The sequence below is a fragment of the Coturnix japonica genome, chromosome 2, assembly GCF_054131305.1.
Source record: "Coturnix japonica strain WE chromosome 2, WE-NBRP24, whole genome shotgun sequence".
NCBI lineage: Eukaryota > Metazoa > Chordata > Aves > Galliformes > Phasianidae > Coturnix > Coturnix japonica.
Genome location: NC_140664.1, coordinates 121792216 through 121812047, shown reverse-complemented (window position 1 = coordinate 121812047; position 19832 = coordinate 121792216). Strand labels below are relative to the sequence as shown.

General features: G+C 37.3%; 1 protein-coding gene across 2 annotated transcripts in view; it reads right to left on the bottom strand.

Annotated features, from left to right (window-relative positions):
* The window catches only part of LOC107309033 (macrophage mannose receptor 1-like), a 32807-nt gene that overhangs the window by 10876 nt on the left and 2099 nt on the right, over positions 1-19832 (bottom strand). For both annotated transcript variants that reach the window (XM_015853442.3, XM_085538662.1), the window contains exons 3-22: positions 19379-19552; positions 17698-17862; positions 16781-16894; positions 14438-14584; positions 14051-14233; positions 13376-13533; positions 13022-13132; positions 11836-11951; positions 11248-11396; positions 8113-8312; positions 7687-7814; positions 7345-7432; positions 6668-6803; positions 5259-5297; positions 4992-5155; positions 3890-3957; positions 3372-3472; positions 2592-2734; positions 1790-1895; positions 784-980 (exon numbers count right to left, since the gene is read on the bottom strand). In XM_015853442.3, coding sequence (XP_015708928.2) covers positions 784-980; positions 1790-1895; positions 2592-2734; positions 3372-3472; positions 3890-3957; positions 4992-5155; positions 5259-5297; positions 6668-6803; positions 7345-7432; positions 7687-7814; positions 8113-8312; positions 11248-11396; positions 11836-11951; positions 13022-13132; positions 13376-13533; positions 14051-14233; positions 14438-14584; positions 16781-16894; positions 17698-17862; positions 19379-19552 — 2687 coding nt within the window. The remainder of the gene's footprint in view (positions 1-783; positions 981-1789; positions 1896-2591; positions 2735-3371; positions 3473-3889; positions 3958-4991; positions 5156-5258; positions 5298-6667; positions 6804-7344; positions 7433-7686; positions 7815-8112; positions 8313-11247; positions 11397-11835; positions 11952-13021; positions 13133-13375; positions 13534-14050; positions 14234-14437; positions 14585-16780; positions 16895-17697; positions 17863-19378; positions 19553-19832) is intronic.

Here is a 19832-nt window from a genome sequence, read left to right as displayed (position 1 = left end):
TTTGTTTCAGGATGTTTCCCTGAAGCACTATCAGAACTGTAGTGTCTTCCTATACACCTCGGAAATGGACTAGAGCAAAATGGGCAAAAGCTCAATGAATTGGCTGAGGTGAAGATTAAGCTGGCTTTCAGGGTTCTCTGTGAGTTACAAAATGAGGGGAGGTTGGATAGCAAGTAGAGTAGTCACGCTAAAAGTGAAAGGTAAGTTCTGAAAAGAAGATAAGGAAATAAAAGGGGAAAAGTGATTTGTGTTACATGGAAGGCTATTTTATTTACAACATTATGGCATTTAATTTCATATCTAGTAGTGGAGAGCGTTTTGTTGCTTTGAAAAGCAGTTGGTATCTATCAGCCCTTAGTAGTTCAGTTACAGTTTTAAATGTGGAAGAAATAATGTTCAGTTGTTGCATGCTGTCTTCCTTCATTTTCCAACATGATTTAATTTACTAAACATGTAAAAGTGCTTCCAGTGTACTAGCTTCTAAAAGTTGAATGCTCTACTTGCATTTCCTCTGAAATAGAGAGCAAATTACTGTGAAAGGAAACTTAACATAGTCAGTCTGTCCCAGAATATTCCCAAATTCTTTGGCAAATTTGCAGCAATAACTTATTCTCTTTTGCTGTGTGTTAGTTAGTATATTCAAACATTAAGGCACTGTAACATTCATCCCAGTTTATAGATAAATGAATAAGTTGGGGAAAAGCTAAGGCAAATTGAGATGCTTAATTTAAGTGATGCTGTTCTCTGTATTTAATCTTATTATAAACTCTGAGCAATATTTACCTGCATCCTATTGTGGCCATCTTCTGGACGGAGGCTGTCAAACAAAATGGGTTCATAAGTTTTTGGGGAATCTGGAGCCCAATTTGTATAGGAAACAGCGCTTCCATCAGTCCAAACAAAGTTGAGTTCACTAATTTCATCATTCAAGCCAATCCAGGGATTGTATGAAACATCCTTCAAATGGTAAGTGAGAAAAGCTAGGGGAAAGAAAATAAAAACACACACAATAGAAAAGAAACTGAACATGTCACACAATCAGTCACAACACCAACCAGAACATCAAGCATTAAACAAATCTGTAATTATTTTGCTTGCTTTATTAAAATCTTCTAAATATATTTTAATTAGTCTTTAAGCAGGAATGAACCAGTTTTGATTATGTCAAGTTTATTATGCCAAGGTTTTACCGAACCTTTGACCACGAAACATTTCAATGAACGAAAGCATTAGGAGCTATAAGGAAAGATCAGAAATAAGGTAATACACAAAAACAGCCACCTGACCATTTGTCAAATGAGTTCATTTCTTTCAACCTTCAGAATGAGTTGATTGACTGATGGACCTACAAATGGAAGCCTAGAAACATAGTCAAGGTGGAAATGTGCATTTAACACTGTACTCCAGAATTGCCTAGCAGAATTTAGACAGTCATTTGAGAGGTCTAGTAAAATAGATATTTCTGTTCATTGCAAAAGTAGATCATGGCTTTCTTCTTTATTCCCTCTGTCCCTCTACAAACACCAGTTAGGAATTTGCTATTCTATGCCAATTCAAATTCTATGAATAATGTAAAGTAGTCTGCATGAAATGAGAGGGCAAGCAAGCCTTAGCATGAAACAGATAACTCCAGTTCTCCCAGAAATGTTTTAGGTCAAGACTGCTTTGAAGTATACGTATTGTACAATATATACATCTACATGCCGTCTCTTCTTTACATGTTTCTTTTCAGGAAATGAACAGTGTTTATAGAATAAGTGCTATCATCTAAGGGGCCACTGTACTATACCTTGTACTTGTTCGTTTTGTATGGTAGCCAGATGTCCTCCAAGGTTGATACAGTCTTTATTTGCATTATACCAGTAATGAAATTGAGAACCAAAAAATTTGTAACACTAGGGAGAAATAAGTTAGGTCATCAGTGAATGACAGCAAAAGAAATTTAGGCATGCATGACATCAACCAAAGTAGAAATAAACCCCATCAGACCAGAAAAGAGCTGGCAGGGACTTGGCTCTAGAGCCAAGGCAGAACTTTTCATGACTTTAAAATGTACTCCCTAACTTTCTGTAAGAAACTGTGAGTGCCAGAACAAAATTCAAGCAAGTATTTATAATTCATAGAACCTAATGTGTTAACTAGATGTGCTGGAAAATCCATACTCTGTCATCTGATAAAGAAGTGCTGCCAATAAATACATCAAAAAAGCCAAGCCTGGAATTCCATTTGAAACGTGTGAACTTTTTGAGAAGTATTTTTGATACGTAAGATGTTGTGCTTGAACATTATTTCTGATTCATTCCTACTCAAATGACTGACCATACGCTAATGGTGGTTCTGTCAGCTGAATTAAGTTCCATCTTTTTAAAGTATATACTATTAAGATTTGTTCCATGGTAGTTTAGATGAACACTTTTCTGAAAAATAATAAAAATCATAATTTTTGGAGAATTAGTTTACTGGTTAAATTTTTAATGTGACTTTTGAAAATTACTGTCAAAAGGTGTCTGGGAGATAAAAGTTCCTATTGTATAGTAATGGGTACATCCCCAGGGTCTGCTATCATTGTGTGTAGATGCACACTACCAAACCTGATTTTTAAATAAAAGCCAGTCTTTGGGACATCCTCCTGGAGGTGAAGTTGCTGCTGGAGAAAGCGTGGCATTCACAAAACTCCCATGCCTCTCGCAGATAAAGCCATGTGAATGACCGCAGCTAACATCATTCCACAAACCTCAAGTTTAAACACAGACAACAAGATATTACATAAAAGACTGAAATTCGTAGAAAAGTGAGCTTGTATTTCTGTGTATTTGTAGCTTTGAAAACACTCTGCCTAGGAGTGTCAGATAGTGTACTTCAGCTGTATGCTACCTCCTATCATCACTTGCAGGAGGGCTTTAGTCCTGCTGCGACTGTAAGAGTACTGCCCATATGATGTGGCAGATGCAACAACTGCCTTACCTCTGAGTAAAACCCACCAACAGCATTGTTATACTCACGCCAGCTATTGTAAAGTAACATTTTCTCACTGAAAGAACAATTGTTTGTGATACTTCATGTGCTCATTAGGCCTTTGGTTATTTAAATAATTCCTTTACTCACAATTCTCAAAGTATTTTTTGAAGGAACAATTCTACCTTTACTTGAATAGAACATACTGCCCACACAGATGGAAAATTAATGGCTGATTTATCCCTGCATTCTCTAACAAAGTCAGTTCCATATATTCCACTCTTATGGCTAAAACTGTCCCTTAACTAACATCAGATATAAGGACCATACTTTCATTTCCAGTTGGCAAGATATGTTTAATGAACAGGGGAAGAGTAATAACCAGAAAAATAGGTTTCTTAAAAAGTATAACTCACCATATTCTTTATCTAAGACCACACAGTGTTCTTGAGCAACGGCAAAGTTGGGTTCCCCTTCTGCCCAGGGTGCATAGTGTAAAGTGCTTCCATCTACCCATCTGAAAAACATGAAAGTAATAAAGTAGATGTTAAATAGACTGTGTTCATTGAACAGTTCAGGAAAAAACAAACAAAAACTATGCTAAAAATATATTTTCTATATATTTGCAGCTGAGCCTGTAATTAGACTTCAGATTAAAAGATAACGAGACTTATTCATAACAAATCAAAAAGCAAAAAATAACTTCATTTTTAATAAGATACTACCTATGTACTGGAAGTGTGGATATCCTCTGTTAAAACATAATTTAAGCCAGTGATTTTTCCGTGTAATTAAACCAAGAGGAGCATACATTTCAACATAACTCCAAAACTGCTTCTGAGGCCCTTGCAGGAGAACCTCCAGAAGGAACTCTGGCTGCATAGAACTTTTGCTCTGTTTTTTTTATGGACCAAAACGTAGCACATTTACCTACCTAAATTGTCGGTCAGCATTCAGTATTAATCCTATGAAATATGAATGCAGTTTGCCATTTTTTAAGATCTAAAAACATGAAAGAAAAAAAACAGTGTACTTTTGGTTAGTGCTCTCTGTTATTTTACCAGTTATCTATTAGAAAAAAGAAAAAAAAAAATTAAAAAAGGAGTATTTTTGTGCTATTGATGCAAATAGATGAATACACATTCTTTGAATGAACATGCACAGGCACAAGACTGAACACCTGTTGAAATAAATAGCACAAATCACATAGCTCTGCTTTGTTACTTTATTGCTACTGCACTAGTTTTGACTGCATTACTGGTATAATCAAAGCATTCAGAGTTGGTTTGTGCTATCAGATTTGAAAGATACAAGGAAGAGTTGTGAAATGAAAAGAACGTAAAATATTTTAGTTCTGTTCAGTAAGTAAATATTTATTTTCCTCTTAAGCTGCAGTGTAGTTTCTGTATCTCAAGCTGTCTGTTCCCTATTCCTTTCATATCATTTCCCACGCAAAAGCAAACATCCAAAATAGTGTAACACGGACAGTAGTCTGTGTGGCAGCTTTGACATTAATAAGCCAAATAGGGCTATGGCAGAGGTCTGATCCAGTATCCATGGTATTTAATAGTAGGCATGCCCCTGCTACGGGAATGTACCCACTAGCATCATCTCAGTTGATGTCTGGGTAGTGTTTTTTAAATACATGACAAGTTTAGCGATGTTATGCAGAAAAATCAATTCATGAAGGTTTTTATTATTCTTCAGTTCTTCAATCCCTGACCTGGACCAGGCTAAACATCTCTCTAAAAAGTTGTTTAGGGCAGCAGCATGATGTGGTGTGTCAGAGCTACCCTGGCAGTAGCCTCAAATCCTTGTATAACACCATTATCTAGAACATGACTAAAAAGTAGACTTCTGTTCATTGCTCCTTATATGTTTAGTTATACTTTTTTTTTTTTTCACTGAATATTGAAAGCTACTACTGATAAGACGCATTAATATTATGCAACAAGCATGTCCTCCTGTGCCTCACAAGCATATGCAGCAGAGTATATATGTTGTATATAGTAAAATGTAATCAAATTTCCTCTTACATATTTCCACAAAAAAATTCTTTGATTATTATCTCCAATAATAGCAAGATCTCCATGGTGGTTTTTGCAGAATATTCTGGCTTTTTCCATTGATGCACTTTCTGTGCTTAAAAAATACTGTTTGTCCCCTTTTATAATCCAGCCATCTTCTGTGACTTCATACACTGCAACACAGAAGAGGAGTTTGCATTCTTCACAGACCCTGTGAAAACTGCTGTTGTTACATGACAGCATCCTTTGTGTGTGAGGAGATAAACAGGAGCTTACTGGCAGAAGGGCTGACAGGTTCTGGCTTCAAGAGTGTTCCTGTAATGAAATGAGAAAGAAGAAAAAAAAAAGTAAAATATTTTCCAATTGTTGAACCAATGTAGGTGTTCAATTAGCAGAAATGACCTTAGTGACAATCAAAGTTCCATAATTTTTCTGTAATAAAATTAAAGAGTGAAAAGGCTGTACTTGGATGTTGATGTACTTTGCACGATAATAGGAGATTCTATGTGGATGTTGTCAAGTCTGAGCAAGAAATTCAGATTCTAAACAAATTTCTTTGTAAAAAGGCATATTTATTGCTCATTTGTTGGTGAAACTTATTTTTTTCCATGACATTACCTTGTGAAGAATCACATTTGAAAAGCCAACTATCAAGAAAATTTAAACGAAAAAAAAAAAAGAGAGAGATATAACACTGAGAGGAATATTAAAGAAATGTATCTAAACTTGCAAGACCAAGCAATAAAATGATGAAACAAATGTCACCTTTATTTTTTTTCACAGCAGTTCAGCATAATATTTGTATTCCTGTATCTGTAATTGCATTAAATGAAGTGTGCAACATATAAGCTTTGATAAAAACAAAAACAATTTGCCACCTTTTAGAAGTAATTTACTCCATGTTTTGTTAAAAGATGTGAAAGATAAAAAGTTATGTAAGTTCTGCAAGCACAAAGTATTAGGACTGCTTCTGTACCCTTCATTATGACATGTGCTACTGATGGATGATGGTAATTTCTTTGAGCCATAATTTGTGCTGTTCATACACTAATAGTAACTAATAAAATAGACAAATGCTGTTGATGCTTTCACAAATAGTTCTTATTTGTACTGATAATTCAGTTGAAGAATTGCAAAGTAACCAGCAAAGATATCTGCACATCTCTTTGAGACAGATATCCATGGCTGCTACTTTGTAAGCATGGGAAGCTGAGACGATGTGAGTTAGTTGGAATCAGATTATTCTGAAAATTTAACAAGCACAAAAATAATCTGCAGTAGAGAGGAATCACTTTAAACATTGCTCCTCACACATTGTGCGAAGGAGCTTAAAGAGAGACACCACAGTAACTGTTCTGAAATGTGCAACTCGATAGAAAGCCATAATAGATTCTTCTCTTATTTCTCTGTAGTTGTGATAATTACATTTTGGAAAATGAACAAACAAAATTTATCATGCAATATAAAATCTTAAAAATAAGGCAAAACAAGATTGAGAATTTTCAGTTGAAGCATTGTATTCTGAATGAATTGATATGTTTTGGCCTATTGTTCCATACACAGAATCCCTGTGAAATCAACCAGATTTTCTTTCAGCATGTAACTTCCATCATGCTATTCTAAAATATGAAATTCTGCAACAGAAATGTTTTTCTAGAGGGAACTTAAAGTAAAAATTAGCCTACCTTTCTTTATTTCACAAATCCAGTCCTGGTTGTATTCACAGTGCTTGTTAGTCCAGGAGATGAAATACTCTGTGCTAATTGCTCCACAATTTTCTAATGGTGTATCGTAAAAATGAATTGTTTGCATATAATTCACCTATGGTAGAAACATGGCTTTGATTTTTATTCATATCTAACAGGGAAAATAGCTGAACTCTAGAAGAAAAGAGAGGCAGCTACAAAGTTTCTAACCTCTCCTTATTTTTGCCTGGTTGCACAGCCCTTGTGGGCTATTAAGGCAACATAGCATTTTGTAGGGAAAAAAACACAGGCTTTCATCTTACACAGCATTTGGCGGACTCCAGCAGTCACACTGAACCTTTTTGCTTTGGTTTGGAATTGAATGAGGTTATAAATCAGTAGCAGGGAGAGAAATGTGGCAATTTATCACCCCTACCAAAGAAAATTAGGGAAAATTCTCATCTACTTAATCACCTAGATATTTATCTCTTTTACTGGAACTTCATGTTATCACTGCTTTGATGGTTTAATCTCATGGTTTTTAATTTTTACTTTTCCAAACCATTATGAGGAATACTGATTTAGGGTTACCCAATGGTAAGGCAATAATTCCTGGTAATTCTTAATACAACTTTCATCCAAGCCAATCATGGAAACTGGGAATGTTGACTTCTCACCGGGGAGCTGTCACTCCAGAACAGCCCACCATCAGGATCCAAACGCTGCAAACCTATCCAGAAAAGCTGAGATGATGGTGGTTTCTTTCTAGAATGTGAAAAGATATATTATGAAGAAAAGGGCACATTAGCAGTGTTACATTACTTAGGTTACATGGAACAATCGCACTCACACTTACTGAAGGATGTGAGGACTACTCAGTGCTTTGAAACCAATAATATAAATGTATGTAGCAGCTGCAAGGACAGGCTAGGAAGTACTTGGTCTGTAATATTGAGGTAGGTATAAGTGCTTCAGAGGATTCAAAGATTAAGTGGTTATTAGGCGTTTATTTTACTTACGTTATTAAGCTTTCTATCACTCTTTGCTCTTCTTCACTATTAATAGCAGCCAGATCTCCTCCTATTTCTCTGCAGAAATCTCTGGCTTCAAACCATGTTTTCTTATGTTTATTTTCTCTCACAAAGACCTGTAAATAAATTTTAAAGTAATTCACTATGCTTGCAGCATATAAAAAAAGTCCACTGACTGCCTTGTACAATCAAAACAGGAAAACATTCCATTAAGATTATCATGTATAACATAAAGAATATGCTACTTGGATAACCCTAAATGCCACTGATACATTGCAGTGATTTCCTTGGGCAGACTATGTAAAAGCTCACTACATTCATACAGTGAGGTGTCATTCTCTGAAGCTTAGACTTTTTATCAGTTAAGAACACTTTTGTCTCATGAGAAGGATTACAGGAAAAAATAACACTTACTCTGAAGCAAGAATTAGTGCTATTACTTGTATTCCAACCCAAAGGACATTTGAAATTAGAATTTTTTCCAGGAGCAAATGGATGATTAATTTTTTCAGCTGTTTTTTTACAGAGAAATTTTGCCTTTAGTTCACAGTTCTGAACATCCCATAGTCCAGCTGCACTTCCAGTCCTTAGGGCAACACAACCTACTTCTTTCCCTTTGTGAAAAATAAAAAGAAATTAAAATGTGTTTTCAAGTAGTTCCCCTGCCATTTTTACAGCTCACGCGATTCATTTACAAAGGACTGTTTGAAATATTGCCTGTAGCGTCTGCTCAGTGGAGAAGCTTTCTCTAAAAAGGAAAACAGAGAGCAATGCTTTTCCCCTTTGAAAAGCGTTATAGCTTAACAGCATTAACTTCCCCACGCTTTGCTCGCTTTTTCCTATGCCACTCACAGCAAACATTTGGCAGCCTGTCACACAGGAGGAATGAGGAGCACCAAGGAACATGAATCCTTCTGAAATGCCGTCTCCAACTCCTCATTCTCTTCTTTCAGGACGGTGGTCTATGGCTCTGTCAAAAGCAGGCAATCTTAACTTTCAAGCTTTTAACCTAACCAAAATTCTAGGTTCCCTGCCTGTGGAGTCCCCAGTTGTTCACATTCTGAGAACCCATCCCATTGTGGTGGTGTTGTTTTGGTTTGGTTTTTGTTTCTTTGTTTGTTTCTTTCTTTTTTTCTTTTGGGCAGTCTTGACTGCTATTATAAAGAAGATATTAAACTTATTTTTAGCTTAATCTTAATAAGACAAATCCCATCCTAAGTCTTTAAGGATATGCCTAAACTGTGAATTGAAAAATAATGCAGTGATTTCTGTGCAAGAATTGAGTGAATTGCCTTCTGTAGCAAAAGCAGCACAGCTGTGCCGGTACAGAGCTGAAAGGACCAAATGATTCTGAGCTTAGCAGTTCATTTATACAGTCTTCCACTGTCAAGACCCAAGCACTTTATCTAAGTGTGATGCTGCACTGCATTCTCAATGGCTCCCTGGAAACTAACAGAGCTACTTCCAACATAGTGCTGCATTGCATGGCATTGACTCCTTCTCAGTTAACAATGAAGACATGCTGAAAAAATAGACAGGGGGAATAAAATAGAGCTTACATTGAAATAGTGAAAACGGAAAATCTCAGAGAGTCTAAAAAAGTCTTACTGTATTGTTTCCTATGTGTTTTTTTCTCAATTCTATCACTTTGATCTTTTACACTCAGTTTGATTTTGCTCTTATAAGCAATGAGGAGCTAGGAAATAATTATTTCTATGGTGCCACATTCTAAAGACACTTCTAGTTAATATTTCTAGTTAATATAATATATATTTAAGGCAGAATGTTCATATATGTCATCATAGATGTGTTTTACTAATGGCTAGTTGGGAAAGAGTTTAGTGTTACAACACAAATTTCCTCAGTAGCACTAATCATTTCAGAAAATAGCCCTATAAAGACTTTACATGGAGAGTTGCACTGACAGCCTCAGCAAGTGATTCAAAAGAGCATTTCTCTTTCTAGCTATGAGAAACAGATATGAAATTCTGCCACATCAGAGACCAAGTGTTTAATATTCACTTGCCATCAGAGCAAATTGTTTGCAGAAAATATATCAGTCAGGGAGTCCTAGTGAGGTGCATTACTTGCTCAATAATGCTGGGAGAGCATTTAAGATACTGAGCTCTGATGGTCTCAGTGTTGGAATAGTATGTAGGAAAGACGGCATCAACTCTGTGATGGCCAGATGGGAGGGAAGAAGGCTGCTGGATTGCTACATGTTGGCTTCTGTGGAGAAATCTGGGTAGGGCTGCAGAAATACAGAGGGAGTTGTTCCATCATAGATAGACTGGCCACTTGCAGCAGGGAGTTTAGGGTGGTGGGAGGCAGAGAAAGGGGCTGGTAGACCTGAGAGAGTCAGCAGCTGCTTGGGTCTGCCATGTCAACAAGGGAATAGATATATTACTCATTTGTTTAGGTATTATAAAAACAGTGAGCCTTTTATGGAGCTGAAAGCATATAACTAGCTGCAATTGAGAAAGTCCTTACAGTGCTGAGTTCAGAGCCAGAGAGAAGCAAGCTGCTTGCCAGTGCATGGGGAGAAGGAGGATGTTTGACTGCCAAGCTGTCCTGCCTATTCTGCATTTTGTTTTTAAAACTGGTTCTTACAATGTACATTAAATAGAACTAGCTGCAATGATTAAAAGGAAACAACAAGGAAGCCAACCCTGTGGTGCTGGAAGTGCTTACGCAGAGGTACTGGCAGAGCACCACTGAGCTCCAGCTGCCTCCAGGCCCTGCCATAGCAGACTAAACTCCTGTCACCAAGAAACAGCCCTGGGGAGCCCAGAAGTAATCCCATAGCTGGAAATGACACCAGCTGGAGCATATTTCTGATGATATTACTGTAATTTATGACTGTCTGTTGAATCAACTACTGAAATGTTTTCATTTGCTGGACTAAGTCAGACAGATGTCTGGAATACCAGGAAGAAAGCCCTGTGATAATCTCCTCTGACGAAAACCTTAAAGCATGGCTACTTGCAGTTAGTTTCAGTACCCTGAAGGCCAGAGATAGCTAAGTGCAGCCTAACAGACAGAAAATATTGCAGGGTTATAGTAAGGGTTGATCTATGAGGAACAGATACTGTCAAGACCAGACTATGATCTGGGGTCTCAGTGAATGTCTGAACTGCCTACATCTCTTTGCTAAAAAGCCAATGTGAAGAGAAAAGGCATACGCATACTATAAGTCTCTTTTGCTTTATGTTTCTCACTCTGTGAGATGAAACATGCTGAAGAAGGCCACTGTGATGACAGTGCCTGAGTGTTCATAGATGCTGAGAGAAGGAAGCACAGCAAGGTACTGGTGTATGGGGTAAGGGAAAAGAAAAACTAGAAGATCCATTCCATAACTTGCAAAAACTTACAGCATGACATCTTGGGAACAGGGATGCAAAAGTGTAACTGAATGCCTAACCATGACAGTGTTTCCTATGCTGCATTTGAAAACATAAGAATTGCTGTACATATCTCTTCCTTAGCATGGGGCTTTTAAGATCCAGCTTTAAAACACAAACTACAGAGACCGCTTATGCAAAGGAGTACCAGGCATTGCTGAGTTCCAGTTTGTGTAGAAAACACCTTCACCAGTCCCCCACTTGAAGATCTCTTGCTCTTCTGTGTTGGAGAGACCAATCCAGAAGCACTTCTCAGAGCTCAGACCAACGAAGCTGGTCAGGTAGGCTTGCTCATACCTGAAATGAGATGACTTAGATGGAGATTAAACCTAGTTTTGCCTTAGCAGTTTCTGAGCATCCTAAACTGCACAAGACTGGAAAGAATAAAGTCTCCTTTAGGTTTAATCTGTAAAGGAAATATCTCAGTGGACTGAATATCAGAGGTACTAGATGCAAAAGCATTGGAGGCTGAGCTACACTGAAAAGCTGCTCTTTGTGGAACAGAAACAACTGTGGTCTTTTCTTCCAGAATACTGGAAAAAATGAAATCATAACATATATTTCATTAGAAAAGACACACTATATTTATTGAGTTCTTTGCTCCAAGATAGACATTCTTCTCTTCTGGTTTCACTTTTTTTTTTTTTTTTTTTTTTTTTCTCCAAAATGTTCTCAGCTATTTTATAAAATGCCATGATTATTCCATCAAAAGTATAGCTTTTAGAATCTTTCATACCTGTCTTGTATAGTTGCTAAATAGCCCCCAATTCTTTCACAGGTTTTCATTGATTCTGAAAATGTTAGGGGTGCATGTCCGACTAGATAGCAGTAAGAACCATGTCTTGTCCAGCCCTGTAAAGAAAAACATGTAATAATACACTTGCAGAAAATGTGTATGCTTTAGTGCCTGATTCTTAATGTACACTCTTAAATCTATATATTTTAATATAAAATAATGCAACAATATGTCATTTGAAACTCAATAAGCTGTTCATAATTAAGCTTAGTGAGCATGCAGAGAGATTTAATACATATAAATCCCTCTCTTTGTCAACTAATAAATCATTATTTTTAACTCATGGGAAAGTCAGAGGCAGAGAATAAGTATTCAGAAGCAGATGAACAAAATATTCCTTCCTGAGAATTAAAGAGAATAGTCTTCCGTAGTGAGACACTGACTCAAAATTCCTTTCGTTCTTGGCTAAAAGAACTGTAATACTAAACTAATTAATTGATTTAACTCAACGGTTCACCTAAAAAAGTCTGACTGAAGAGGCAGTAGAAAAACTGCTGAAAGATAAAATATTCAAAATTACAGCTGAACTCTGATTTCCTCTTTTTTACTAGCTCAAGTTATGCTTGCTGCACCTGAGAAAGGTTTAAAAAATATATGTCTGTGCTCAGTATTTGGCATCTGCCTTGTTCCAGCAATGAACATCAGCTCTTTCCTGTGCAGGGTGATGGGAAATGTTACTAAATATTGAGCAGTAGTAAACTGGAAAAATAAAAGAGTACAAAAGCAGTTGGATGAAAACATGTCCTAAAATTAAGATCAGTTCATAAAAGTAAATTGACAGTGTTGATTTGGCTTCATTAATGTGATTTGCATCATGTCCAGAAATGTTTCCCAGTCTCTGTTATGTCTTTGATAACCACAGATGGTAGAACAGTATAAGAAGTATGCACAGAGCCACAATAGTGACGTTACTTCTTCATGGGCAGTTTTGGCAGAAAACGGGGTTGATTCATTAACAGTAAAAAAATCAAAATAACTTTGTTAAAAATAAGGCAGTGTAGTGAAAATTGTAACCCTTGATTTACAATCACACTTGTTAAGGGAAAAAAGGAATTTCAGTTTCAAGTGGAGCATGTGGAGAGAATGGAATTTTATTAGGCAGATTTTGCTTCTGTTTTAGTCTTACCTTTGTACAGGCAGGATCAGTCTTCACTGTTCCTGAAACTCCCTGTAGTGGCTCTCTTCTGCAGATGTAACCTAATTTCCTATCACAGGTACTGTCTGCCCAATATCCATCCTACAAGCAGTTTGAGAAGTTAAACACAGCCAGGCAGGATCAATTTTCTTTGCAAATGTTATTCATTATTTTTTTACAGTATTGCTTCAATAGGAAAATAAGAACCTGTGTTATTTGAATGAATTTCAAATGAATGCTTAAATCTGAGGTTATGTTAAATGTTACCGTCAGGACGTTTTGCTTAGCATCTAATGTCCACCCGCAAGAAATAAAAATCAAGCAGTACAGGTGCGATGATTTTACCTCCCCTGCCATGACAACACAGTCTTCTTGCCCATTGACTGCATGGGTTGGTTCTCCGGGCAACCATTTGGTATATGTCACAGGAGTCTCATCACTCCACTCAAAATACATCTGAGTGCTGAAGTCATTCATGCCAATCCAGAGCTCATCCGTGGCTTCTAAAAACAGAAATCCACCTGTATGATCGTGACAGTCTTATAGGAGAGAGATTTTATGGAGATGAGCTGAAATATGAGTTCATCTAGATTAAAAAACAGTGGAATTTATTTTAAGACCTAATGCACATTCTTCTTCCAAGAAGCTAAAAAGTGAAATACCAGCAGGAAATGAGATTCCTTGGAGTATAATGGGCTTTTAATGATAAAGCTATCTGTAGCTACACTGTGTCTGAGGCAGATAATCAGCTCAAATACTGCATAAACTAGTGCTGTTATTTCCTTCAAGTGTTTTCATGCCGTGAAAAACAAATGCAAGTCAAAATGAAAACCATGAAAAATGAAAGCGCTAAAGATTCCTCCTGTTTCTGTGGGTTTGTTATTGTAGATTGGGTTTTTTTCTTAGCTCTGTATCCATGAGTTTCCCTGTAACTATTCATTTAAAACAAATAAGAAATTTTGTAAAATTTATGATGCAGTTTTCCATTTCTCCCAAACATCATCCCATAGAAATACTCACTGTAACCAAGCTGAGACAGTATGAAGTCATGCTCTTCAGTGTTGTGGATACTGGCCAGATTGCCATTGCTCTCATTGCAGGAAATTAAGGCATCTTTCCATGCCCTGGGCTCTCTATGAATCATATAACAGTGACCGGCGTAGGGCAACCATCCTTCTGGGCATTTAACAGGTTCTGCATCCTCTCCAAAGAAAAATGCATTTCACATTTTTAAATTATGCAAATGATGTAATAAGATATAAAACATTTTTTACATTGTTCTACTCAACAAAACAGAAAAACAAATGAAAATACCTTTTTTTTCTTTTTCTTTTTAAGTAGCTGTAAAATTTCATCCCAGTGAGACAATCGTACCATTATCAAAAGCTTTTTAGTTGCTTGACATACCTAATGGAAGACTGGAAGAACCCAGCGTGGAGTTTTCCTTTTTACAGATATAGCCAACTTTCTGCTCACATGGCCGGTTTTCCCATTTAGCATCTCTTCTGGGATTTAGTACTGCACAGAGTTTCTCAGGTTCAGGAGAAGGGCTTCCTTCATAAAATAGAAAACAAATTACTTTTATGTATCACAGTTTTTACACCAACAGCTGAAAGAACAATTTACTTTCAGACTTTTCATGTATCAATTATGGGCACATGATTTCATTGCTACAACTATTTTTCTACCACAGATAGGGAAATGCCATTTAAAAGAACCTATCAAAACATTTCTTTTGATGCTTGTTGCACAATTCATATTTTCTGCAATTTTTTTTTTGCAGAATTAGAGCCTCAAAAATAAGCAAGTCCTTTGAGTTTTGTGACAGTGGTCAACTTGCACAGAAGAGACTGTATATTCCATACTAATGGAAAAGTTGCAGCAAGTCCTCTCCTTCCACTCCAACTGTTTTATCAGCCTGTTCAAAGGTGTCATCATATATCTGTTAATAAATGTACTGCTTACAACCCGCTACAGCACAACTGATGTTCTTGTGCAGCCAGTATACAGTGGACAGAAGATTCTGGGTGAGGGAGGTGATCGTCCCCCTCTGCTCTGCCCCTATAAAGCCCCATCTGGACTACTATGTCCAGGCCTGGGGCACCGAGAACAAGAAAGATGTGGAGCTTTTGGAACAGATCCAGAGGGGGTTATGAAGATAATCAGAGGGTTAGAGTACCTCTCCTATGAGAAAGGTTGAGTGAGCTGGCCTTGGAGAAGGCTCTGGGGAGATCTCATTGCAGCCTTCTAGTACTTGAAGGGAGCTTACAAGCAGGAGAGGGAATGACTCTTCACATGGTCTAACAGTGATAGCACATGGGAGAGTGGTTTTAAACTAAAATAGGTGTGACTTAGTTTAGACATTATGAAGACAATTTTTTACTTAGTGGGTGCTGAGGCACTGGCACTGGTGCCCAGAAAGCTGTGAGCATCCCGCCCCATCCCCAGAGATGCTCAAGGCCAGGATGGTCAGCCCCCGGGCAGCCTGATCTGATGGGTGGCAGCCCTGCCCGCAGCAGGAGGTTGGAACTGGGAGGGCTTTGAAGTCCCTCCCAGGGCAAGCCATACTGTGACTGTAGTGATACCTGACCTGCTGCAGTAGCGATGCTGTACACAGATAATAGAAAATCAGAGCCTCCACTTTCACAGCCCATGAAACACTGCGCTTTGTACAGTTTGAAGTCAAGACACAGTTAACAGAATCACAGGGTAATGAGCTTAAAGTCCTCAGATGCATTCATGAAATCAGAGTTCACATTCTGATCTAATTTTTTGGCAGAAATACAGCAAGTTGGTATCTTTTAAGAAAAGATATTCAGATAAGGAAATCCATAGATGCAAAGAGAGAATATAAGAACTCCAGAAGCGTGGGATGCTTGGCTTGAGAGCCAACTGTTCTTCTTTCTCTGCAAGGTTTGAAGTTTTTCACTAGCTAAGCAGAAGGCCCTCTACTAAACTTAATGCTGGGCTTTCCTCCCATCTGCTGTGCCAGACAAAACTAGAAGATGCAAGGGCCCTTTGAGAGGGCCAAAATTGGAGTATGTGCATATTTATTCAGCATTTGCTTCCACTACTACCATGACAGTCATTAGGGGATCTTCAAAGATGAACTGCCAATGCTGTGAAGTCCATTTACAGTCTCTCTCAAATTTTAAAGAGAAGAGAAGAAAGGAGGAAAAGTATAGAAGCTGAGGACTGAGCTCAGTGACCTCTGGGTCCTTTCAAGCTAAGTGTCTGATAAGCCTATGAGAGATGGAGATGCAGATTTCAGCTGCCTTGAAGGCAGTCCTAATATGTTACTGTAAGGACAGGCAATTGCAGATATAGCTGCTTCAAACCCATCCGGGACTGCACAAGAAAAACAGAGATCACAACCCAGCAATAAAGAAAGAATTGCCTACCCCTTTCCAAGGATCAGAACCCACCAAGCACTCCAACAAAAGCAATCTCTGAATAAGGGATGCCAGTCCTTAAATGAGGTTAGGGAGGGATGGACCAGGGTGAATTGCTTCCACCTGTGCTCCCAGGGCTGGCAATGTCCCTTCATCAGGTTCGCTATCACTGGTTCAGGCCATGGTCTAATGGTTCCCATACAGGTACCATTCAGCTAGTGCTTTCCTAGACTTTCACTACATATGAAGGGACTGTAATTAATATATATTCAATATTCTGTCAAGATAGATTAATTCCAAAAATGGATTGAAAAACAAAACAAAACAAAACAAAAACATAACAGTGACTGATTACTACCTGGTGCCCAGTTAAAGTATCTGAAAGGAGTACCACCGCTCCACTGCCACCCACTGCGGAGATTCAGACTGTTCAACCCAATCCAGAGAGGTGATCTGTTGCTGTCAATCAGATCTAGAGAACAAAAAGAACTGGAATTCTAATGATGTTTGTTATGAAATGCTCTGCAGTGTCAAATTTTAGAGGAGGATAATAAATATATGCTTAGAAGTTCTGAAGTTTAGTACAGAATTTGTGCTTAAAAGTAATACATTCAGAGATTCCATTCTGCAGCTGACATGCAAAAGGCCGGTTTGCATATTACTTTATCTGAATTTAATGCTATTCTACTGTTATGTGTAAACAGTAATCTTTAAAAAATAAACCATTTAATTGCAATTGTTAATATTTATGTTACAAGTTCATTTATGTTTGGTGCAATTAATACAGGGCCTTCTTCCTACACAATCTGTGTATAAAAAAACAGTCTAGCTTTTCACTAGTGTTTTGTATACAATTTGTGTTTTATTTTAAAAAAATCTATTTCATTACGTCTTCATGAAGAATACTGATTTCTTAACTCAAAAGCCATATTCTTACTGCTTACTGCAGTAACTATCCTTTTGTAAGGCCCTTCTCTCAGGCTGCTACATTAAAGTTTTCTGATCTTGATCTAAGTCTGGCTGAACTAATTGAAAACTCTTAACTTATTATCATAAATAAAAATAATTTAAAATAGCAATTCCATGCTTTTGTAAATTCCACTTTTAAAAACCATAATTTACAGTAATTCTGATACTTCTCTGGCAATACAGATACTAAAATTACATTATGTACTCATTGTCCTGTGATCAAAGCACCAAAATGCTTGCAATCAGTCAAGAAGCCTTAACGCTCTTTTTACTATTTGACACTGTTTTTACTGCTTGTTTGTTCACCTCTTAGAGACATCTGTTCATGTATCTCAGTGGCACTCCATAACTCTGCGTTCTGCTGCTTGCAGCTCTGCCTTGCTTGGTGCCAAGTGAGAGCCGACTGGAAGTTTATCTGGTAGAAGGCTCCTGTCAAGGGATCTGTACTCCAAAATTTGTCACTGTCACTGCCTGTGTAAAAGAAAGAAGACTTAATACTGCAGTTTGTTAAAGACATCTTACAAAATGCTATAATAGCATTTAACTACAAGATTTCCCATGAAATTGGAAAATTTGGGTAAATAAGCCTCAATTCCAAAAAAAAAGAAAAAAAAAAAATTCCCTTGAGTTATTGAGATATCTGTTAAGTAAAAGGGGGTTTGCCACTGTCATTAACAGAAGTGAGCTTTGGTTCTTTAATTTCAATTTTTCTGCCGAATCCAATACCCTTCAGTTTAAATATATAAATAAATAAATAAAATAAAGGAAGCTAAAGAAACCAATTAAAAGAACAAACAAGAAAAACAGCAGCAAAAGTGGCTCGGTCACTATCTGCTCCAAAAACTTTTTCAGCAGCTCATAAGCTACATCTGAATGAATTATCGGTTGAAATGTGACTGAAATGAAAATATTTCCAATTATGGAAACTCTCTCCTTAAGTTATACCATCATTAATTCCATTAACAACAACAAAAAAGATGTATGATCTATTTCTAGACTGCATGGGTCATTTTAACTTAAAATTGTCTTCCGAAAGCTGTCTGCTAGCAACACTTTTCCCTGGATATGCAGTAATAAGTTGTAGATTAACATTCCCTTTTCTCAAGAAAAATGGCTTTCATAAGCTATTCTCCAAAATAAATGTTTTCTTTATTTTCAGTTGTGTTTCTTGCTGGTTTTCCACTATTGTGAACATTCTTTTTTAATTCTAGACCCAAGTACTGATTATAATCTCCAGTAATATAATGCCAACTTCTTCATGCATTCCCATTTGTACTGTAAGAATGTTTTCAGTGCTGTAAGTGAAAAACATGTTGGTGGTTGGCAGTTGATAATGAAAAGAATCAGATTTCTCCCACCTATCAAATGGCAAATATGGGTTTATGGTAAATCACTACAAAATAAGAACTGAGGAGTGTCAGATGCATGTACATCTACCTAAGGCTTTCAGTAGATCACGAGGCAGAACATAGAGAAGTCATCAGTTAGGAAGTATGTTAGGAACAAGCTGTCAATGGACATTCTAGTAAGATCTATAAGACAGTTTCTTCCTTTTTGCTTTGCAGAAAAATCCTGTCTCTTCCCATGAACTGTTTATCAACCTTGTGATACAGAACAGGAATGTGTGGATGGAAATAGTTATACTACTGATATTACAAATAGCAATGAAATTGGGATAATTAGACTCTGAATAGCTTCTCGATTTTCAGATGCTTTCACCAAATACAGTCACATTTAAAGCCTGCTGGTCTTCTCCCAGGTGCTAGCTACTTAATGACATACCCCAGCAATTCCAGCTTGACTGTAGATCCTCAGGAACGTATTATTATTTTTCTGTAAGAAAGATTACTATATGGTATAGATATTTCTTAGTAAAATAATGCAAATACTACAGTTTTCCCTTCCACGTTAGTAACATCATTCCAATATTGTTGTATTTGCCTAACAGTGTTGTATTACAGCACCTTCATCAGCATTTAGGACTTACTGTCAGTGGGACAGAACCCATACAAGCGGTCCGTGTCAAAGCTGGGGGTTGTCGCACACCAGAGCAAGCCATCCAACCGGCCGGCATCTGTGCACCCTGCGTACCACTTCCCACTCAGCTGGAAAGGGAAGGTGCATGGAGCTCCGTGGGAGTTTCCTAGTAGCGTAAATAGATCTACAGGGATAAAACAGAAATGACAGCACTGGTATGAGAACGTCTATTTATCTCTACTCCCCAAAAGTTTTGCAGAGAAAGTATTTCACATGTTATGTTAGTAAAACTGGGGAGCTACTGTCACCAGCAGTCTTCCACAAAAGCTCTGCATAGATGTTGCAGTTTACCATTGTCTCATGAAATCACCAGCTGAAACAAGTGGAAATACCACAGTTTTGTACTATAAACAGGAACCGTTTTTGTCACATAAAGTAATTTTCTGAAAATAGCTTTTATTTTT